General features: G+C 40.3%; 1 protein-coding gene across 2 annotated transcripts; it reads left to right on the plus strand.

Annotated features, from left to right (window-relative positions):
* The first annotated feature begins 2,024 nt into the window (after positions 1 to 2,024).
* On the plus strand, positions 2,025 to 17,319 carry SAR1A (secretion associated Ras related GTPase 1A). 2 transcript variants are annotated; one of them, XM_081158770.1, is made up of 8 exons: positions 2,043 to 2,154; positions 2,521 to 2,581; positions 5,747 to 5,820; positions 5,947 to 6,066; positions 6,501 to 6,566; positions 9,378 to 9,481; positions 13,079 to 13,210; positions 14,878 to 17,319. In XM_081158770.1, exons 3-8 carry the CDS (start codon positions 5,763 to 5,765, stop codon positions 14,992 to 14,994), a joined length of 597 nt encoding a protein of 198 aa, XP_081014896.1. In that variant the 5' UTR covers positions 2,043 to 2,154; positions 2,521 to 2,581; positions 5,747 to 5,762; the 3' UTR covers positions 14,995 to 17,319. The 2 variants fall into 2 exon arrangements, with proteins under 2 accessions (XP_081014895.1, XP_081014896.1); XM_081158769.1 differs by lacking the exon at positions 2,521 to 2,581 and having other exon boundaries at positions 2,025 to 2,154.
* Positions 17,320 to 17,427: the final 108 nt, after the last annotated feature.

A 17,427-nucleotide genomic window follows, 5' to 3' on the forward strand; every position in this document is an offset into this window, starting at 1 on the left:
GTTGAGCGACAATTCTCCACAATCTCTTCCATTTCTGCTTTTCTTCGAGCAGAAGTACAGACTGCCTTTGTTTGGACTATCTTTCCAAGGATGTTTATATATATTAGGAACAGCCTTGGAAGACAGACTCTTTGTCTGGGGCTTGGGGACAGGTTTGTTTACCTTCCGGTGAAATGATGTCTACTTCTGGGTCAAAGGTTGGGCAGCTTTGCTTACAGTCCATTATGAAAGATTTGAGTTTCCTAAGCTCTGGGTTCCTCAGCTGTGATGCAAACCCACTATATGGGTAGCATTTACCTGGGCTGCTCTGTGTCACCCCGAAGTACTTGGGTGGAGAGGGAGGTAAATGGAAAAGACACAAACAAGAAGCTCATGTTACTTGCCATGCTTAAGGTAATGAAATTCTTTCTCTGCCCCAGGAGTCTTGCATCTCTGTCAGTATCCATGGAAGTATATTAGACTAAGTTGTTAGCTTGCAAGTGAGGTAAAATCTCAGAGCCTTCCCAGTTCTTAACTGCTTACCCCCTCACCTCTCTCACCTCATCTGTTACTCTTCCCCTTACTATCCTACCCAGCTACACTGGCCTCCCAGCTGTTCCCAGGACCTCTTAAGCACACTTCTGCCTCAGGGCCTTTGCATGTGCTCTGCTGTCAGCCTGAAACATTTTACCCCCAGATGTCCTTCAGGTCTGGTCCAAATGACACCTTTGTGGGGTCTTCCTTGACTATTACATTTAAAAGAGCCTTGTCACCAATAAACAGGTGGACTTTGCCAACCTGATGAATGAAAATGGTATCTCAGTGAGTTTATTTATCTTTTATTATTTTCTATATCTATATACAGGGTGGGGCAAAAGTAGGCTTACAGCTGTTCATATGGAGAATACAATGATTAATAAATAATAATAAAGAACAAACTGTGGCCCGGCCGGGTGTGGCTCAGTGGTTGAGCATGGACCTAGGATCCAAGCGATCAGGGTTCGATTCCCAGTCAGGGCACATGCCCGGGTTGCGGGCTGCAGCCGATCAATGACTCTCTCTCACTGATGTTTCTCTCTCCCTCTCTCCCTCTCATTTGCTCTCTCTGAAATCAATAAAGATATATTAAAAAAAAAAAAAGGAACACTTAAAAAACAAACAAACTGTGTTTCGAGTACTCATAGCTATAAATTTACGTTTGCCCCATTCTGTAATCTATAATACCTACTATATTTCTATTATTAGTTTATTGTGTTTAAGAGCCATTTACATTTCCTTTCCTGTGAATTGTCTGGTCCTAACCTTTGCTTATTTTTCTAACAACAATTAGTCTTTTTCACATTAATTCTTCACTTGCCTTGGATGTGATTACATATATTTTTTCTCAACTTGTTATCTGTTGAGTATTATGGTGGCATCACTGTTGTTGTTTTAATATAAAAGTTTTCTATTTTTCTGTAGTTACATTTATCAATCTTTTATGGCTTCTGGATTTTCAATCAGAACCAGAAAGGTTTCTGCATTCCAATATTATAAGGAATTCATTCATGTTTCCTTCCATTTGTTTAATACTTTTATGGTGTCATTTGAAAACATACAAATCTTTGAATCACTTGCAACTTACTTGGTATAGTATGTGATTTATAAATTCACCTTTTAGGTTTTTTGACTACCCAATTGTCCCAGTCCTATTATTTACTTATTAAGGACATAGTCAAAACATTTATTGAAAACACACTCTAGAAAAACTGGCAACATGCCCAACAATGCCCCCTTCACCCACCTTAGAGGCGGGCACACCGGGGCCTGCGGCGCTTGTCAGCTCGCCCAGGGCTTCCCAGCTGGTGACCAGCTTGCAGATCCGGGCCGCGGCGCTGCCACGTCTCGCGCGTCCTGCGATCCGTAAGGGAGGAGCCGTGGCCAGGTCGGGCCCGCCCCCGAGCGCTCTCGCCCCGCCCCAGGCCCGCCCCTCCGCCGCTGGAGTCGCTTGTAGGGCGCCCCGCGGTTGCAGAGCTCCGTGACGCGCGAAGGGGCGGGGCAAGCACGCGCCCGGAAGTCCCGGGGGAGAGGTGTTACGTATATCCGGCGAGTTGCTGGCGGTCCCGGGTGCTGCTGGGCTGTGCGCTCAGAGGAGGGTCGAAGCCGCCCGCCGCCGCCGGAGGAGCCCGTTGGGCCGTATGTCTGGCTGCCGCCTTGAGGGAGGGAGCCGGGGCCGTACCGGCTGGGGTGGGCGGCAGAAGGGTCGGGGCGGAGGCCGGCGCAGGCGGGGTGTGGGGGGGGAAGTGACACGCAGGCGGTTCTGTGGAGCCGCGGGACTGGTTCTGGGCGGGGATGGGCCGACCCGGCCGGGTCCGCACGGTCCCGCGCCTGCCTCCGGGGTATCGGGGGTCTTGTAGCTGCTGGGCCGGATAACAGTTTTCTTGTCTGTACTGTGCGCTCTGGTTTACGAAACAGCTTCACATCCCCTGTCTCAGATGAGGCTTCCATTAGAGCCCTCGGTGAGGCGGGTGAGAGACCTTGACGATTACCCTTGTTTTACAGACTCGGGGACTAAGGCTCGCCGAGGCACAGTGAATTGGCCAAGGCCCCAGAGATAGCAAGTGTAAGCGTTGGAACCAGTTCTCCTGCCTCCTAGTCCCGGGCTCCCCACCCCCCTCACACTTAAGCTCTGCTATCATCTGATGTCCTTGGTCGAACCCATATTTTCCCCTTCTGTCTCCTTCTTTTATCTCCTCTGTCTTCATTTCATGGCAAACTTTCTTCATGTTCGTTTGGTATATAGATGAATGTTTAGCTCATGATTGTAGCCGAGCGGTCAGGAGCACTCAAGTGAGCGTGGACACCAAGTTGTCTCGTTAGTATTCTCTCTTGCTCTTGTCTTTTCACCTTCACCTTGATCCATCTGCTTAGATTGTAACAGGGGCTTGTGGAGCTTTGCAATGGGTCCGGCCTTTGACACATACACCCTGTAGCTAAGCAGGTTTCTTAGCTAAAAGCCGGCTTGCCTGGTACCCCTGATCTGTTTGGAATGGTGTCTCAAAGTTGCTCTGAGTATGTGTAGAAGTAATGAGTATGTATAGGAAGTGATGCATTGACTCTTTATTGGCTAATGCGCACCCTAGTGCTTTTCCTTTTTATTGATTTGATCAATCAGTCTTGAAATTTGCACATTTTAGTTCGGTGTACTTTGGCAGTGCTTTTGTTGATAGTTCAGAGCCCTTAAATTGTAGACTACTCTAATTGCCATAAGATGCCAGAAGGTGGTAGAGTGAATCAGGGATAGATCAATGCTAGTTAACATACCATTCAAAAGGTGTGATGCATTGTAAGGAAGAAAGCTTTAGAAGATTATCCTGAGTGTAGCTGATGGGTTAAGGAAGTTTGATGTTTTTTTAAAAGCAGTTTTGCAATTTTGATTTGAATTTTGTGTAATATTAACAGGAAGAGCTGTGACTTTGGTATTGAAGGAGGAAGGCACTGTTATTTTTCTTGCACTGTTACTTTTCCAGCTGAGCAGTCTTTGTTAAGCTGGCTAACCTAGGAGTGTCGGCATCTTCATTATGTTAAGGGAGGCCAAGGATTCCTTCCCAGTAAGGTTGGTGTGAGATTGAAATGAGATGTATGTGCAGGCACTGCATTAACTGTATAACTACTTAGAAAGGGATACAGATCCTAAGACCTCAGGAATGGCGGTGCCATGAAATTAGGGTAGTAATGCAGCACAACTCTTTGTGTCCAATAAGGGTTTTTTAAATTTTTTTAACATCGCCTGAAGAGTTTCTTCACTCTTCATAGATCATTCTGATGGGAAGGATTATAGGATGCTTAACTCAGATTATGTCAAGGGAAAATAAATTGGAAAATCAAAGTAGTTCATTTAAAATGAAAACTTCCTTAAAATGGGGTTTTCCCCTTGTCACCTTCCGAGAATTTGCCTAGCTGGAGTACTTCTAAAAAAACGATGTGATAAAACTTTACAAAGAGTCTGTAAAGTACTGACTGCAAACCATTGTAGTGCAAATGAATGCATGTGTTGGGTTTTAAGGGAGGGATCAGGGTGGAAGTGACCTAAATGACAGGCGCTTTCTAAAGGTGATCTGCACTTCTCCACGTGGTAGACTGAGGAAAGTAGGGAAGGTTGGATGGCTGGTTTGTGGGGTTGCACAGACGTGGCCATTGTTCTCTTCCTTACCTATCGTGGGAAGTTAAGCACAGGAACTTTGTAAGTGTACTAAGTCTCTGGACTTCTTAAAGCGCAAGACAGGTTTCCAGCCAGAATTGTTATTTAACATGCTAAATTTATTCTTTCTGCCAAAATATATTTTGATGTTACTGAAAGGAAAAAACCCTTTATTTAGTATCTTTTTATAAAAGTTTTTGCCTTTAGTCTCACTCTCAAACTCCTGCCCTTCATTTGGCCTTCCATGTAAGAGCCAGAGAAAATAAGCATTAAGCAGCCCCTAAAGTTTATAGTTGAGGTCACAGGCCTGATAAAAAACAAACACAAAAACCAGTAATTGAATGAAAAAGAAAATAACATACATTGTCTCCATTTTCCAATTTCTTCTTCATCTAGCATTCTTTGAAGAATATAGGTAGGTTTTTATGGATAACCTTTTTACCAAGTTACTAGTAAAAGTAACACCACTAAACTTTTACTTTTTTGAAACAACAAAGCTTCATGAAAGTTTTATTTGAAAGCAGTTGGTCACATCTAGTAGTATAAACTATTGTGTTCAGATGCTCTTGATGATGGACAGGATTGAAAATGTGGGATCTTTCTCATCACCGAATCTGCAATAATGAGGCAAAGTTCAGTGTGACCAGGAAATGCTGACTCAATGAGAAACCTTACCACCTGCCATTGGCTTTAGATCTTCCTTTCTTAACTTCTTTCACAGTTCCTCTTGCTTATTACCAATGTGTGTAGACCTTTTTGTAGCTTTGGATCATCTTTTGTTTTGTCTAGGCCTTTGGGAAACAGTAGAAAAAGTGATGTTAATATCAATACTAATTAAGGTATGTGCTTGGCTGGGAACCTTCCACAGTATCCTGAATGAGTATTCTTATTTTAAGAAAATCTGTATTTGTACAGTGGTTAGGTCTTGATTATTCACATTATGAAAGGATTATCTTCTTACTGCTTCATGGCTCTCTCCAAAATAGTGGTATCACCTCTTCTATAAGTTGAGAGGGGCTAAACAAGTATTGTTTAAGAAGAGATAGCAAAAAGAAAATGAAAATGAGATAGAAAAAAAAGCAAACAAACAAGAAGAGATAGCATTGATAAATGCAGCAGGACAAATTGTGACTGTTTTTTAAGAGCAGTTTACAAGCAGCTTTTCATTCTGGTTAATATGCCTTTCCCCCCCATTATTTTCTACTTAATGAATTGATGTGAAATTTTGCTACAGATGATTGATGGGACTGATTTCCTAGAGAATTTGTTAACTGGTAGACAGCGGCGGTATATCTAGAGAATGTGAATGAGCAGCTTCCTGGAGGAGTAAGTAATAGTAAAAGAGGAAGGTATATCTTCAGTTCCTAGTCTTCTGAGTGTTGTAGGTTGAAAACTGTTAAAAGTCAGGAGTTTGTGCAGATCAAAAGATCCCAGAGACTTCCCTACAGGGTGCAAAATCCTTTGTTTTCTTATGCCCCAAAACATGGGACTGTAAACATGCATCAGGGCCAGGGAATAAAAGTTAACTTCTCCAGAACTATATAGCATTCAGAAAGCTAATGTTTGCTGTTTTCTTATTTTATACAGGTAGTAAGCATTAATAATGTCTTTCATCTTTGAGTGGATCTACAATGGCTTCAGCAGTGTGCTCCAGTTCCTAGGTAAAGCAAATTTCCTTGAAATATATCATAGGTTTCAAACTTTCTACATTTCCTCCAACGATTTAAATACAAGCAGCCTTTGGTATGCAGAGAGCAAAATTATGTTAAAATTTTTTTCTCTTTTAGGACTGTACAAGAAATCTGGGAAACTTGTATTCTTGGGTTTGGACAATGCAGGCAAAACCACTCTTCTACACATGCTAAAAGATGACAGATTGGGCCAACATGTTCCAACATTACATCCAAGTAGGTTTGAAAATACCAGGTGACCTTTTGGTATTTAAAGGTCAGTGTCAGGGCTGGAGGATGAATCCCCAATTGATGTAGTTCTTTTCTTAACTGAGGTCCCAAAAGACAGCTCTCTTGAAAAAATTCCGTATAGGACAAATAGGTCACATACTCGTAAGTCTGAACCTCTGGAACTTTGTCACTCTCTGTTCTCACTGGCCCTGTAACAGGACACATCTCTCATATCTACTTCCAAGAAGCAGCAGACACATTGGAAAAAAATAAACTTGGCTTTTAAAAATAATTTAAGAATATTTTCACAATTATATTCTTTTCTTTACAAGGTGAAAGCTTTATTAAGTTTTGCATTTATATTGGCTTACAATACTCATGTGGCTGGGGTGCTTGGATGGAGAAGTTTATTTCTTTCCTCTTTTTTGACAATTTTTCAGCATCAGAGGAGCTGACGATTGCTGGAATGACTTTTACAACTTTTGATCTTGGTGGGCATGAGCAAGGTAAGAAAAGGTTCATTGGAAGGATGGTATTGACTTGTGGTTTATTTTGTACCCCTCTTTTTTTTAAAGCAGTTTGTCATTTTTACCTTTTAAATTGCTTGCATTTAGGATTGATCTTATTTTAATGAAGTTGGTTTATTCACTTACTATTTTGAAGTAATTTCCAAATTGTGAAAAGTTTCATAAATAATAGAGAAGTCCACTTCTTCATACCTTTTGTCCACATTTATTAGTCTCCCTCTTTATATAATACATATTAATATTTATTTTTCTTGAATCGTTTGTGAGTCCATCATGGTCTTTTATTCCTTAATATTTAATGTATATTTTCTAAGAACAAGAATATTCCCGTATATGATCTTAATAGTTATCAAACCCAGGAAGTTTTATTTTTATCTACTCTGTAGTGTGTATTCATTTTTTTTTTTTTGGTCAGTTGTCCCCATAATCTCCTTTATAGCATTTTTCCTTTTAAAACATGATCCAATGCAGTATCACATCAAATTTAATCGTGTCTCTTTTTATCCTTTTTTCAGTGGAGTGTTAGTATATAGGAAATTAAATTATTCTTTGTAAGTAATTTCAAGCTTGTCAAAATTGTAAAAATAATACAATGACTACTTGGGATCATGCTGATCTAAATTGATATTTTGTTCCACAAACTTACTCTACCCCATTTGGGTCAGTTTGTGGAACATTTTGTTCTACTTGTTCTCAGTGCATTTTGCCTTACTCAGGCTGTGTCTCTCTGGTTCCCAGATTCCTATCAGGTGTCTTATATGTGTTTTAGAGATATACAGAATGGGCCATTTTTATCTGATGCACACTCGCTTTACATTTGGTAAAACTCAGGTCTTAGGAGTAAAACATTTAAGATGTGGGAATAAATATTCTGGGAAGGTAGAAAGAACCTACTGGGATTCTTTCAGATTTATTCACTTGTTATTAAATTGAGTTGAGAAGTTTTCCTTTTGGAGCATTATGTTAGGTAGACTCTGATAACAGGTTTTTAAAGTTTAGTTAAAAAATAGAATATTGGACCCTGGCTGGTGTTCTCAGTGGTTAGAGCATTGGCCCAAGCACCGAAAGGTCTTGAGTTCCATCCCCAGTCAAGGGCATGTATCTGGGTTGCAGGTTCTATCCTCAGTCCCGGTTGGGTCGTGTGTTGGAGGCAGTCAATCAATGTGTCTCTCTCACATCAATCCCCCCACCCCTCATACCCCTTTTAGTCTCTCTAAAAATAAATGGAAAAATATTCTTGGGTGAGGATTAACAAAACATTGAGGAAAAAAAAAAAGAATATTGGTAATTAATCATTCGGCCAAAAAAATTTTAGCCAAAAGACTGGGAAGTGATCCAAATAATTTTATAGTAAGTGATTTCAGTAGCATATAATTACATTTATTTTATGTACTTAATATTTATATGCTTCCAAATCATATGTGTAGTAAGATCACAATTATATAAAATATCTGTACAGAAAAAAATATTGAAAGACAATAGACAAGAACATTAGCAGTGTGTGTGTTTTGATGGAGGATTCTAGATTATCTTTTTTCTTGTTTTTCTATAATCTTACAGTATTTTCATTTGGGTAGGAAAGGGTATATAATTTCTTTTCTTCTTTCAAAAAGATTTGTAACTGCTTACAAATTTAAATTCCGAGGTAATACAGTTATAAGCTGAACTGAGGCCATTTGGAGAATGCAGAGCAATAGGTGTTTTTAGACATCTGAACTGGGAATTATGTATTATTTGGTGTAATAATTTAGCCTTCAGATTTTGATAGAGTAAGAAGGGAAATGTGTTCATGTATATAGGTTAGTTTGAGGAAAATTTACTTAAAAGAAACAGTTTTTCATAATAGCCTAGCCACTGTTACACAGAAGTTACTAAAATACTGTACGTTTGGAAGTTTCCTTTATATATATGTGTGTGTGTGTGTGTGTATATTTTTTAATATATATATCTAACTATTATAAAAATCTAGACTCAGTGTAACAAATTCAGTATACAGTCAGTATACAAATATGGTAGGAGGTAAAAGTGAAAGTTTCCCCAAACTCTTCTTCCCAGTCCCACTTTAGAGGTGACCTTATTAACTGTTTAATGTAGATATGCTTCCTTAGTTATCTCATTGAAAGAATTAGAAATGAATGACTTAGAAATTATAATACAAGCAAAGCATTGCTTCCTAAACCATTATCACTTCATATCATAGACAAAGAAAAATTATAGGGCACACTTGGTTGAATATGGGAAACAGGTGATTGGCCTGGGTATGTGAACCACCTGTCAGCCCAGCCTCCCTGACGGCTGAGTGGATGAGTGTGTCAGTACGCTTACACATCAGTTGGTTAGGAACTAACTTAGGACTCAAGTTAATATGGACAAGTAATTGGCATCATGATATTTTAACTGAATGGTTGCAAACTAACATGGCTCCAAGGGCAAGGTATGTGATTTAAGTGAGTCAAATTGACTGGGTATAAGACAGTAGGGAGTGGTAGGAACTTTGATAGACTGAACAGCCCAGATCTCATCCAAAGGGGCATGTGGGTAGGTAGGCATGGGATTGACAAGTGTTGCAGTTTTGGAGAAAATCAGGCAAAAACCCCTGGTTTTTGAGTTTTAAAAAATCATTCAGTTTCATGGACCACCAGTTCATACCTTCTGTTCTGACTTTTAATAATGGCTAGGAGTTGAAAAATCATACGGAGTTTAATGCTATTGAAATCTGGCCAAGATATGACCATTATTCAAAATGGATTTTTTTTTTTTATTGATGCAACTATGAACTTTGTCTTTTAGCACGTCGGGTTTGGAAAAATTATCTCCCAGCAATTAATGGGATTGTCTTTTTGGTGGATTGTGCGGATCATCCTCGCCTCATGGAATCCAAAGTTGAACTTAATGTATGTTTATATTTTTTTCCTTGGCCTATATTTCTTTTAAGGAATACAGCTCAGTAGTGCCAATACGTGATCATTCCAGTTTACATTTAATAAAGGTCCTAGTTAGGAGAAGAAAGTGTTTTGAAACCTACAACGTTGCTTTTCAGTGTCTTAAGGAAACTCAGCTTGAACTTGAGTAAATTAACTTTGTTTATGTCTATTATAGGGTGACTCTGTGTCCAGTTTGCACAAGACGCTCCCCAGTTTATACCTGTTGTCTCAGCATAATTAACTTCTTTCCCTTTCACATATCATGTATGGTCACTCTTTATGAAGTGTTGGCATAGTGACACCTTTAAAGAGATTAGAGTCCTTTACATTTTGAATCTGCCTTCTCAGGTTGTGCCTACACACCCTTGCACTGAATTACTTGCCAGACCTTAAGAATCTGTTCTCAGTCTTCAGTTTTGGTCACGTGCAGGGTGCAGCACTATCAAGGACTCACTTCAGATTTTCTCCTTTCTCAACAGTGCATTTTCTTGGCTTGACAATTTCTATAGTGTTGCTTTGTTACCTTCACTGCTTCGCTCTGTGCCTCTTCTTTCTCTTGGATTTATAATTGTCTCTTTGCATTCTTGTTCCTGGCAATTTGAATGTGTCTCAAGTTTATTTGTAAGTATGTTTCTCAAATCTGTATTCTTGGCTCATGTAGAATCACCTATAGGGCAGTCCTCTTACTTGACCCCTTGGCACTGGCCATTCTCTCTTTTTAAACTCCTCTTTACATTCTTGGCTTTGGTGTTCTCTCTCTGGTTGATACTTCTCAGACTCTTCCCCAAATACTTACTCCTCTGCATCACCCTTTAATCTTGTTATTTCCTCAGGGTCTATACTTTCTCCTAGGCTGGTCCAGGCTATTCCATTCCTTCTTCTGCCACAGTGACTCCCAAATGGACTTCTCTTGTCCATACCTCTGTTCAGCTCCAGCCTCATACATAATGCTGCCTACTGGACAACTCCACCCACCAATTCTGTTCTCCCAAAATGGAACTTTTTATCTTCCCCACCATGTGAATTACTGTAGATTTCACCACCACCCTGCCATACACTGTAATAATGCTAGAAGGAACTTTCTCAGACTTGTCATTGCCTTACTTAGGTCTCTGTCACCCATTAATAGGTCTCTGTCATCTTCAGGGTAAAATCCACAGCTCTGCTTAGCACATAAACTCTCTCAAGAGCATGCCTCTGTATATTTCTCCACCTTTTCTATTGCTTACTTTAAATTACATTTCAAACATAGAGAACAATTTGCCCTTCTTTGAGTATGCAGAAGTGGCTATCCCTGCCTGGCTTTCTCACCTGACCCCCTACCCCCTTTTGCTGGTAAATTTGAAAATGTCCTTTAAGAGAATTTAGAGTTCAGGCATGACCACTTCTAGGAATCCTCCTCTTCTCAGATTGTTGGACTCTCCACCTCATCAGTGTCTTTTGTCTTTACTGTTTTTTTTTAATAGGTCTCTCCCACCAGACTACGATCTTAAATGGTAGGGACATTGTCTGTCTTCTTTGCGAAACGAAACTTCTGTACCTAGCAAAACATCGGACCTTAGGCACTTTGTTAGCATGAATGACTTCCTTACTCTATTTTGTCATTTCCTAGAACTTAAGATGGTTAAAGTATGTTCCCCTTTATCCATCCAACTCTAGGCTTTCCTGCTTTTCCTGTTAGTGAGAACTAGATTCCCAGTGCAGCATTGTAATTTATGAGAAATATATATTTGGTCTTCATCCATAGTTCCTGGCACACAGTTCCTGGAATTTCCTAAGCGTGGGGAGCCACATAGTTGTCTTTTGTTATGTTAATGAGGTAGCTTTTAGACCTCTTCTAAGGGTGAGGTTGCCAGGAGACCCAGCTAGTAGAGATTGGAACTTTCAACCCCATCCCCTGACCCCCAGGGAGGAGAGGGGCTGGAGGTTGAATTAATTGCCAGTGGCCAAGGATTTAATCAATCATGACTATGTAATAAAGCTTCTATAAAAACCAAAAAAACAGCATTCAGAGAGCTTCTGGGTTGGGAGGTTTGGGGAGAATGGTATGCCTGGAGAGGGCATGGATGCTCCATGCCTTTTCCCCATACCTTCCCTATGCATCTCTTTTATCTGGCTGTTGCCGGAGTTGTAGCCTTTTATAGTAAACCAGTAATCTAGTAAGTAAAATGGTTCTCTGAGTTCTGTGAGTCATTCTAACAATTAAACCCAAGGAGGGGGTTATGGGAACCTCTGATTTTTACCCAGTTGGTCAGAAGTACAAGTGATAACCTGGACTTGGTACTGGTGTCTGAAGAGGGGCAGGAGTCTTGTAGGACTAAACCCTTAACCTGTAGAATCTGATGTTTATCTTCAGATAGATAGTATCAGAATTGAGTTGAATTGTAGGACACCCAGCTGGAGTCCTGAGAATTGCTTGTTGGCTGGGGAACCACCCTTCACATTGGAATTGGTACCAGAACCAGCTCACCCAGTCTTGAAATCTATGCCAGCTTTGGCTCCTCTTTTGTCTGTTATTATTTAAACTTCAGTCTCTTTACCTCTTTACTCCAAAATGCCTGCAGCACTATTCATCATATGCTGCCATCTTAGGCTGGATCATCATCTCTTACCTGAGCACTATAGATAGATACTGTTTGTGAATTCATTGTACTAAAAAGTATATAGATTCTGTCCTGAAACTTCTAGATTTGGGGTCTTTAGGGTCTATTGTAGCTAACCTCTCAGACTGGAACCATAATGCTGGTTATCCCTTGCTATCCCATTTACTCTGTCACTGCATGTCACCATAAATGCGTTAATTCAGACAGATGTTATTCCATGCAGCTTCCTGAATTCTTTCCCTACTATAAAGCCATTGCTTATATTCTTCCTCTTTTCTACCTTTCCAGATCTGTTCCCTATTTCAGAGCCCAGTTTAGGTTGTACATTTTTGCTCAGACTTTTCCTTGAACCCACATCGGCATTTTATTTGCCTGATTGTCTTTTAATATTTATATTCTGTCCTCATTCCTTGTGACAATCATGCACTTGCTTTGTTGACAGATGTGTGAACATAGAGTGAGGATTTCTTGAGGCTAGGGACGTGTCTTACCCCTCCTTTTGTATCCCTGTCAGTACCCAAGATAGCATTTTGCACTCATCGGCACCCAGTGAATACTTGGGGAGTTTCTGTAGTCATTTTTGAGGCTCTCTAGCCAGAGCATTCATGCTTCCAGGACTGCTCAGTGGATAGCCTGAGGATGGTCTGTGAGTGAGTGGCTTAGCTCAGAGTTAAGGTTGGGGGCAGGTCAGCTGCCTCATAAATAGAGAGCCTTAAGTTGCCATTGTTTTGAAGGCATTTGGGGATTTTTGCCTAATGTCAAAGTATTTTTAGGGGCTTTGTATCTAATATTAAGAGCGTTCTATGTAATGTCCAGAATTAACTTTTGAGTTAATCATGCAGGTGTAAAGATGGTTAGATTTCCATTTTACATTTGATACCTTATAGACAAGTGGAAGTCAAAGAGATTTTCATTATCTGGTGGGCTTTCATAGATTCCTCACTTTTTTTTATCTTGTTTTCAGGCTTTAATGACTGATGAAACAATATCCAATGTGCCAATCCTTATCTTGGGTAACAAAATTGACAGAGCAGATGCAATCAGTGAAGAAAAACTCCGTGAGATATTTGGACTTTATGGACAGACCACAGGGAAGGTAAGAGAAAAATCTTCAGGGTACATTATAAAGGAAACTCACAGCTTTTAAAACTTCCATGCTGCCCGGCTGGGCGTGGCTCAGCGGTTGAGTGTCGACCTGGGATCCAGGCGATCAGGGTTCGATTCCCGGTCAGGGCACATGCCTGGGTTGCAGGCTTGATCAATGACTCTCTCATCATTGATGTTTCTCTCTCTCTCTCTCTCTCCCTCTCCTTTCCTCTCTCTGAAGTCAATAAAGATATATTTAAAAAAAACAAAAAACAAACTTCCATACTTTGCTATCTAAATTTTATTTGTCTTTCTAAAGTTTAACTGGGCTTAGGATTTGTTTCATTACAGGTAATTTGTAGACTCTCTGAAAGCCGGAGCTCGCTTCTTCCTTCCTTCCATCCTTCCGTCCTCCCTTCCATCTTTATTGATTTCAGAGAGAGGAAAGGAGAGGGAGAGATAGAAACATCAATGATGAGAGAGTCATTGATCGGCTGCCTCTTGCACACCCCTGACTGGGGATCGAGCCCGCAACCCGGGCATGTGCCCTGACTGGGAATCGAACCCCGATCGCCTGGATCCTAGGTCAGTGCTCAACCGCTGAGCCACCCCCGGCTGGGTATCTTTTAACTGTTTTTTAATGTTATACATGAGAGTGAAGGAAATGGTACAAAAGGCAAACAGCATTTTAAGAAATTTTTTGACTATCTTTCAAATTCAACTCTGAGAAATCTCTTTTGAAAGAGCCTTTTTTAGCCAGAAATCAGTTTGTTTTTTTTTTACTGGAGATTTCAGGTTATGAAGAAGAGTGGTCATTTATATAAATCACTTTCCAAGCATTGAAGTCACAGTACTGGGTTATCCTCAGTGCTCCTTGCTGAGGGAGCTTGTATTCTTATCCCCATTTTGAAGATGAAATTCTGACAGTGATGTGTTCAGCTCTACACAGCAAGCCAGTACAAAACAGGAGTAAAACCCAAGTTGTCTGGATCAGTAGGTTATGCTGTCTCCAGTTCAAAGGAGAAAAGTATGCTTGTGAGAGAACATTTAAATCAGCTATCATTAAGCAGGAATCCTGGTCTTTTCAGCTCAGGGCTTTGGCATATTTAATTTTTGAAATTTTCCTTTTCTGGGATCTATAATTACTTTTTTACATGGTTCCTTAGTCTTGCCTCTTGGTTATCTATTTCTTTCCAGAAATACTTCCTTTAATTTTAGTTTCCCCTCTCTTGCATGAGTGTCATACACACATGAATTCTTAATTTCTTCAGTGTAACCTGTTATTAATGTATATTTCTGAATGTTTGCATTAACTAAAATATCGTTATTTCTAAAAAGTCTCAGACTTCTCTTGTCCATCAGTGAGCATGCTGGTTCTGTGGGTCCCAGTGGCCTTCTTCTTGGTTTGCTGCCATAGCTGGCCAATGAATGTTGGTGTGTTCAAAGCAAATGCTCTTCACAGAGAGAGGCTGGGAATAGGAGGACTTTGCTGCTTACTCTATCCTGAATGTATGAAGCCCTGGGGAAGTCATCTGTATGGCCTTGACCACATTTTTATAATTAATCCCTCCTTAGATTTGCTTTTGAGGAATGGAGAAAGTGGTTTTTGTGATCACCCTTTCAAACTTTTCTACCATGAAGGTGCTAATAGGGCTTTCTGGATTTTGTCTCCCTTAGGGGAATGTGACCCTGAAGGAGCTGAATGCCCGCCCCATGGAAGTGTTCATGTGCAGCGTGCTCAAGAGACAAGGCTACGGCGAGGGCTTCCGCTGGCTGTCCCAGTATATTGACTGATGTTTGGACAGTGAAAATAAAAGAGTTTTACTTCTCTGGACTGATCCTATTCACAGCTTCCTCATGAACTTTTCTAATAGAACCAGGAAAGCTCTCCACAACCATGTCTGGCGCTGAGAAGCCAAGAGTCTCTGTCAGCTCTCTTTGCCCAGTGGTGACATGTGCTCTTCTCCACACTGTCAGGAGGTCACGCTGCCCCATGTGCTGGTGCAGGTCAGCATCCTAGGACTTGGAAGCTGGCAGGATTTGCCGGGTAAAGCTGTGTGCCATCATGGGGCACCTGAACAGAAAAACACGTCTCACCACTGTGGTTGATTTCAAAAGAAAGTGATTCTATTTTTTAAAGAAAGTGTTGTTTATGTAATTGGTTTCCCTTCTAACTTTTTGAGTTTACAATTTACTTGGTCCAGAGTTTTCTATTCCTTTTTTTTTTTTTTTTAATCTAGTGAGTGGCATTTAGATACTTCATAAAATTATGCACAGATACATGTTGGAGGCCAGAGCTCAATCAAGTGAACTTACCCCTGTTGAATTAGCAGGTTGGTGAGAGAAGCTACCCTGCCTGTCTGACTGCCTTGTTTGTAGTAGGTGGCATCACCTTGTGCACAGAGGACTAGGAAAGGGCAGAACCTGGCCTCACAGTTGCAGCAGGTTTCCACTGTGGCAAGCTGCCGTTCCTCATCACAGAGTGTATAGCAGATTGCTCACTGCAGAGGAGTTCATTATAGAATGGGTTATTGTTGTTATTTTAAAAGTTACAAATTTCAGCCAGTCTTTGCTTTTAACTATTGTGAAATTTCATTTCTCTTTGTAGCACCTTTTTCATTTTCAGTTACAAAAAGCAACTTTTGCCTCATAAAAGAGTTGAGAACATCTCTCATGCTGTCATATACTGCCTGTGTGTCAGTTGCTTTTGTACAGATTTTAAGGGGGATTTTTCTGAATAGGAGAGTCACACAGGACAAAGTTAACAGCTTAAGGGCTCTTAATTCTGTGGTTTAAGAATTTAAAAATCTAGTATTGTAGCAACTGGTTGAATCTGGAAAAGATTTACTCAGTGGACTTTAAATTTTCCACTTGCAGAATTTGGTCTCTGATTGGACTGTTCGTAAGCTTTTTTAAAAATCAGTTATCAATTTTTTTGGTGTTTAAAGGTTAACATCTGTATCTTTTCCAGAGTTTTTGTGTGTTTTTTGGTATGGAATTGCCTTTCTCCATTCCAGAAGTAAGTTGGGGAAACTCTAATCCAAGAACTTTTTGTATAGAGCTATCTGTTTTGCCAGTGTCACGTGTCAGTAAGCACTGAGTATAAAAGCCACCACATCCCCAGCAGTGTGATGAGGATTATTTTTATAGCTTTCCATTTTCTTAATGCCATGTGTGAAATTCGATTTTCATCATCTTAACCAATTTTCTACCCTTGCAGTGAAAGATGATGAGATGGGAGGTGGTCTTAAGATGGGAGAATATCTTCATTCATTTTTCCTTTAATGAAAAATTAGGGGTAGTTTCCTCAAAATTGAAAACAATTGTGATGATGATGGATGCCAATATGCAGAGGATTGAATTCAGTGGATTCTTGCTTCTAATGTGAGGGTAGGGAAAATGTGGATAGCACATATTTGGGGTGAGAGTCTCTTATTCTTTAGTTGGATTTCTCATTGTTAGGAATGTCTTCAGTACTATTAGGAAAGCATACTTTTTCACTGCCAGGTACCAAATGCAGAGGCTCGGTGGAGTGTAAGTCTGGGATGAGCATGACTTTTCGTTTATGAGCAGGCATAGCCGGATTAGGTAGTTGTTGGTTTGGAAAGGGGTTAAAGCCTTAAGTGAACAGATCCAATGGTGAATTAGTTAACTTCATACTTTTAATTTCCTTTGGCTAAAGGTAATCCACACTCTCTGTCCAGAGACATGAGAAGTGTGACTGCTTCAGTGTTAGTTTTCTTGTTTTTCTCTTCCCTGTCTCCCCAGTCACTTTGTAGCAAGCTGGAAAACTACGGATTCTGCGCAGGGCAGCTCTTTGTGAAAGTGGCTTATTTTCGCCACTGGAGAAAGAGGGGATTGAAAAGTCAAGCGGCACCAGTCTTATTTCTTGCCCCACATAAAACACTGTTCCTGTAATAACAGCAGAAAGAAGCAGCTGTGAGGAGCTTGGCTGCTAATAGTGAGGATCAGAGCTATTACAGGAACTCCCATCAATTGAGACTTTTCATTCTGTTTTATCAGAGTGCATATATGTCCTATTTCAGGAAAAGTAAAACAGTCATTTACAAAAGAAACTCAATCTGTAACCTAAGCATTTTAATAAAAAGTTAAAACAAACTTGTCATCTTGCTATTTTTTGGCATTGGTTCTGAGTTTGAACATATCATGGCATTTGTTGTGCTGGGGAAGGCAAAAATTCTTTCCTACTTATGGGAAGAAATACAT

This window comes from Miniopterus schreibersii, assembly GCF_964146895.1.
Source record: "Miniopterus schreibersii genome assembly, chromosome: 14".
Classification (NCBI taxonomy): Eukaryota; Metazoa; Chordata; class Mammalia; order Chiroptera; family Miniopteridae; genus Miniopterus; species Miniopterus schreibersii.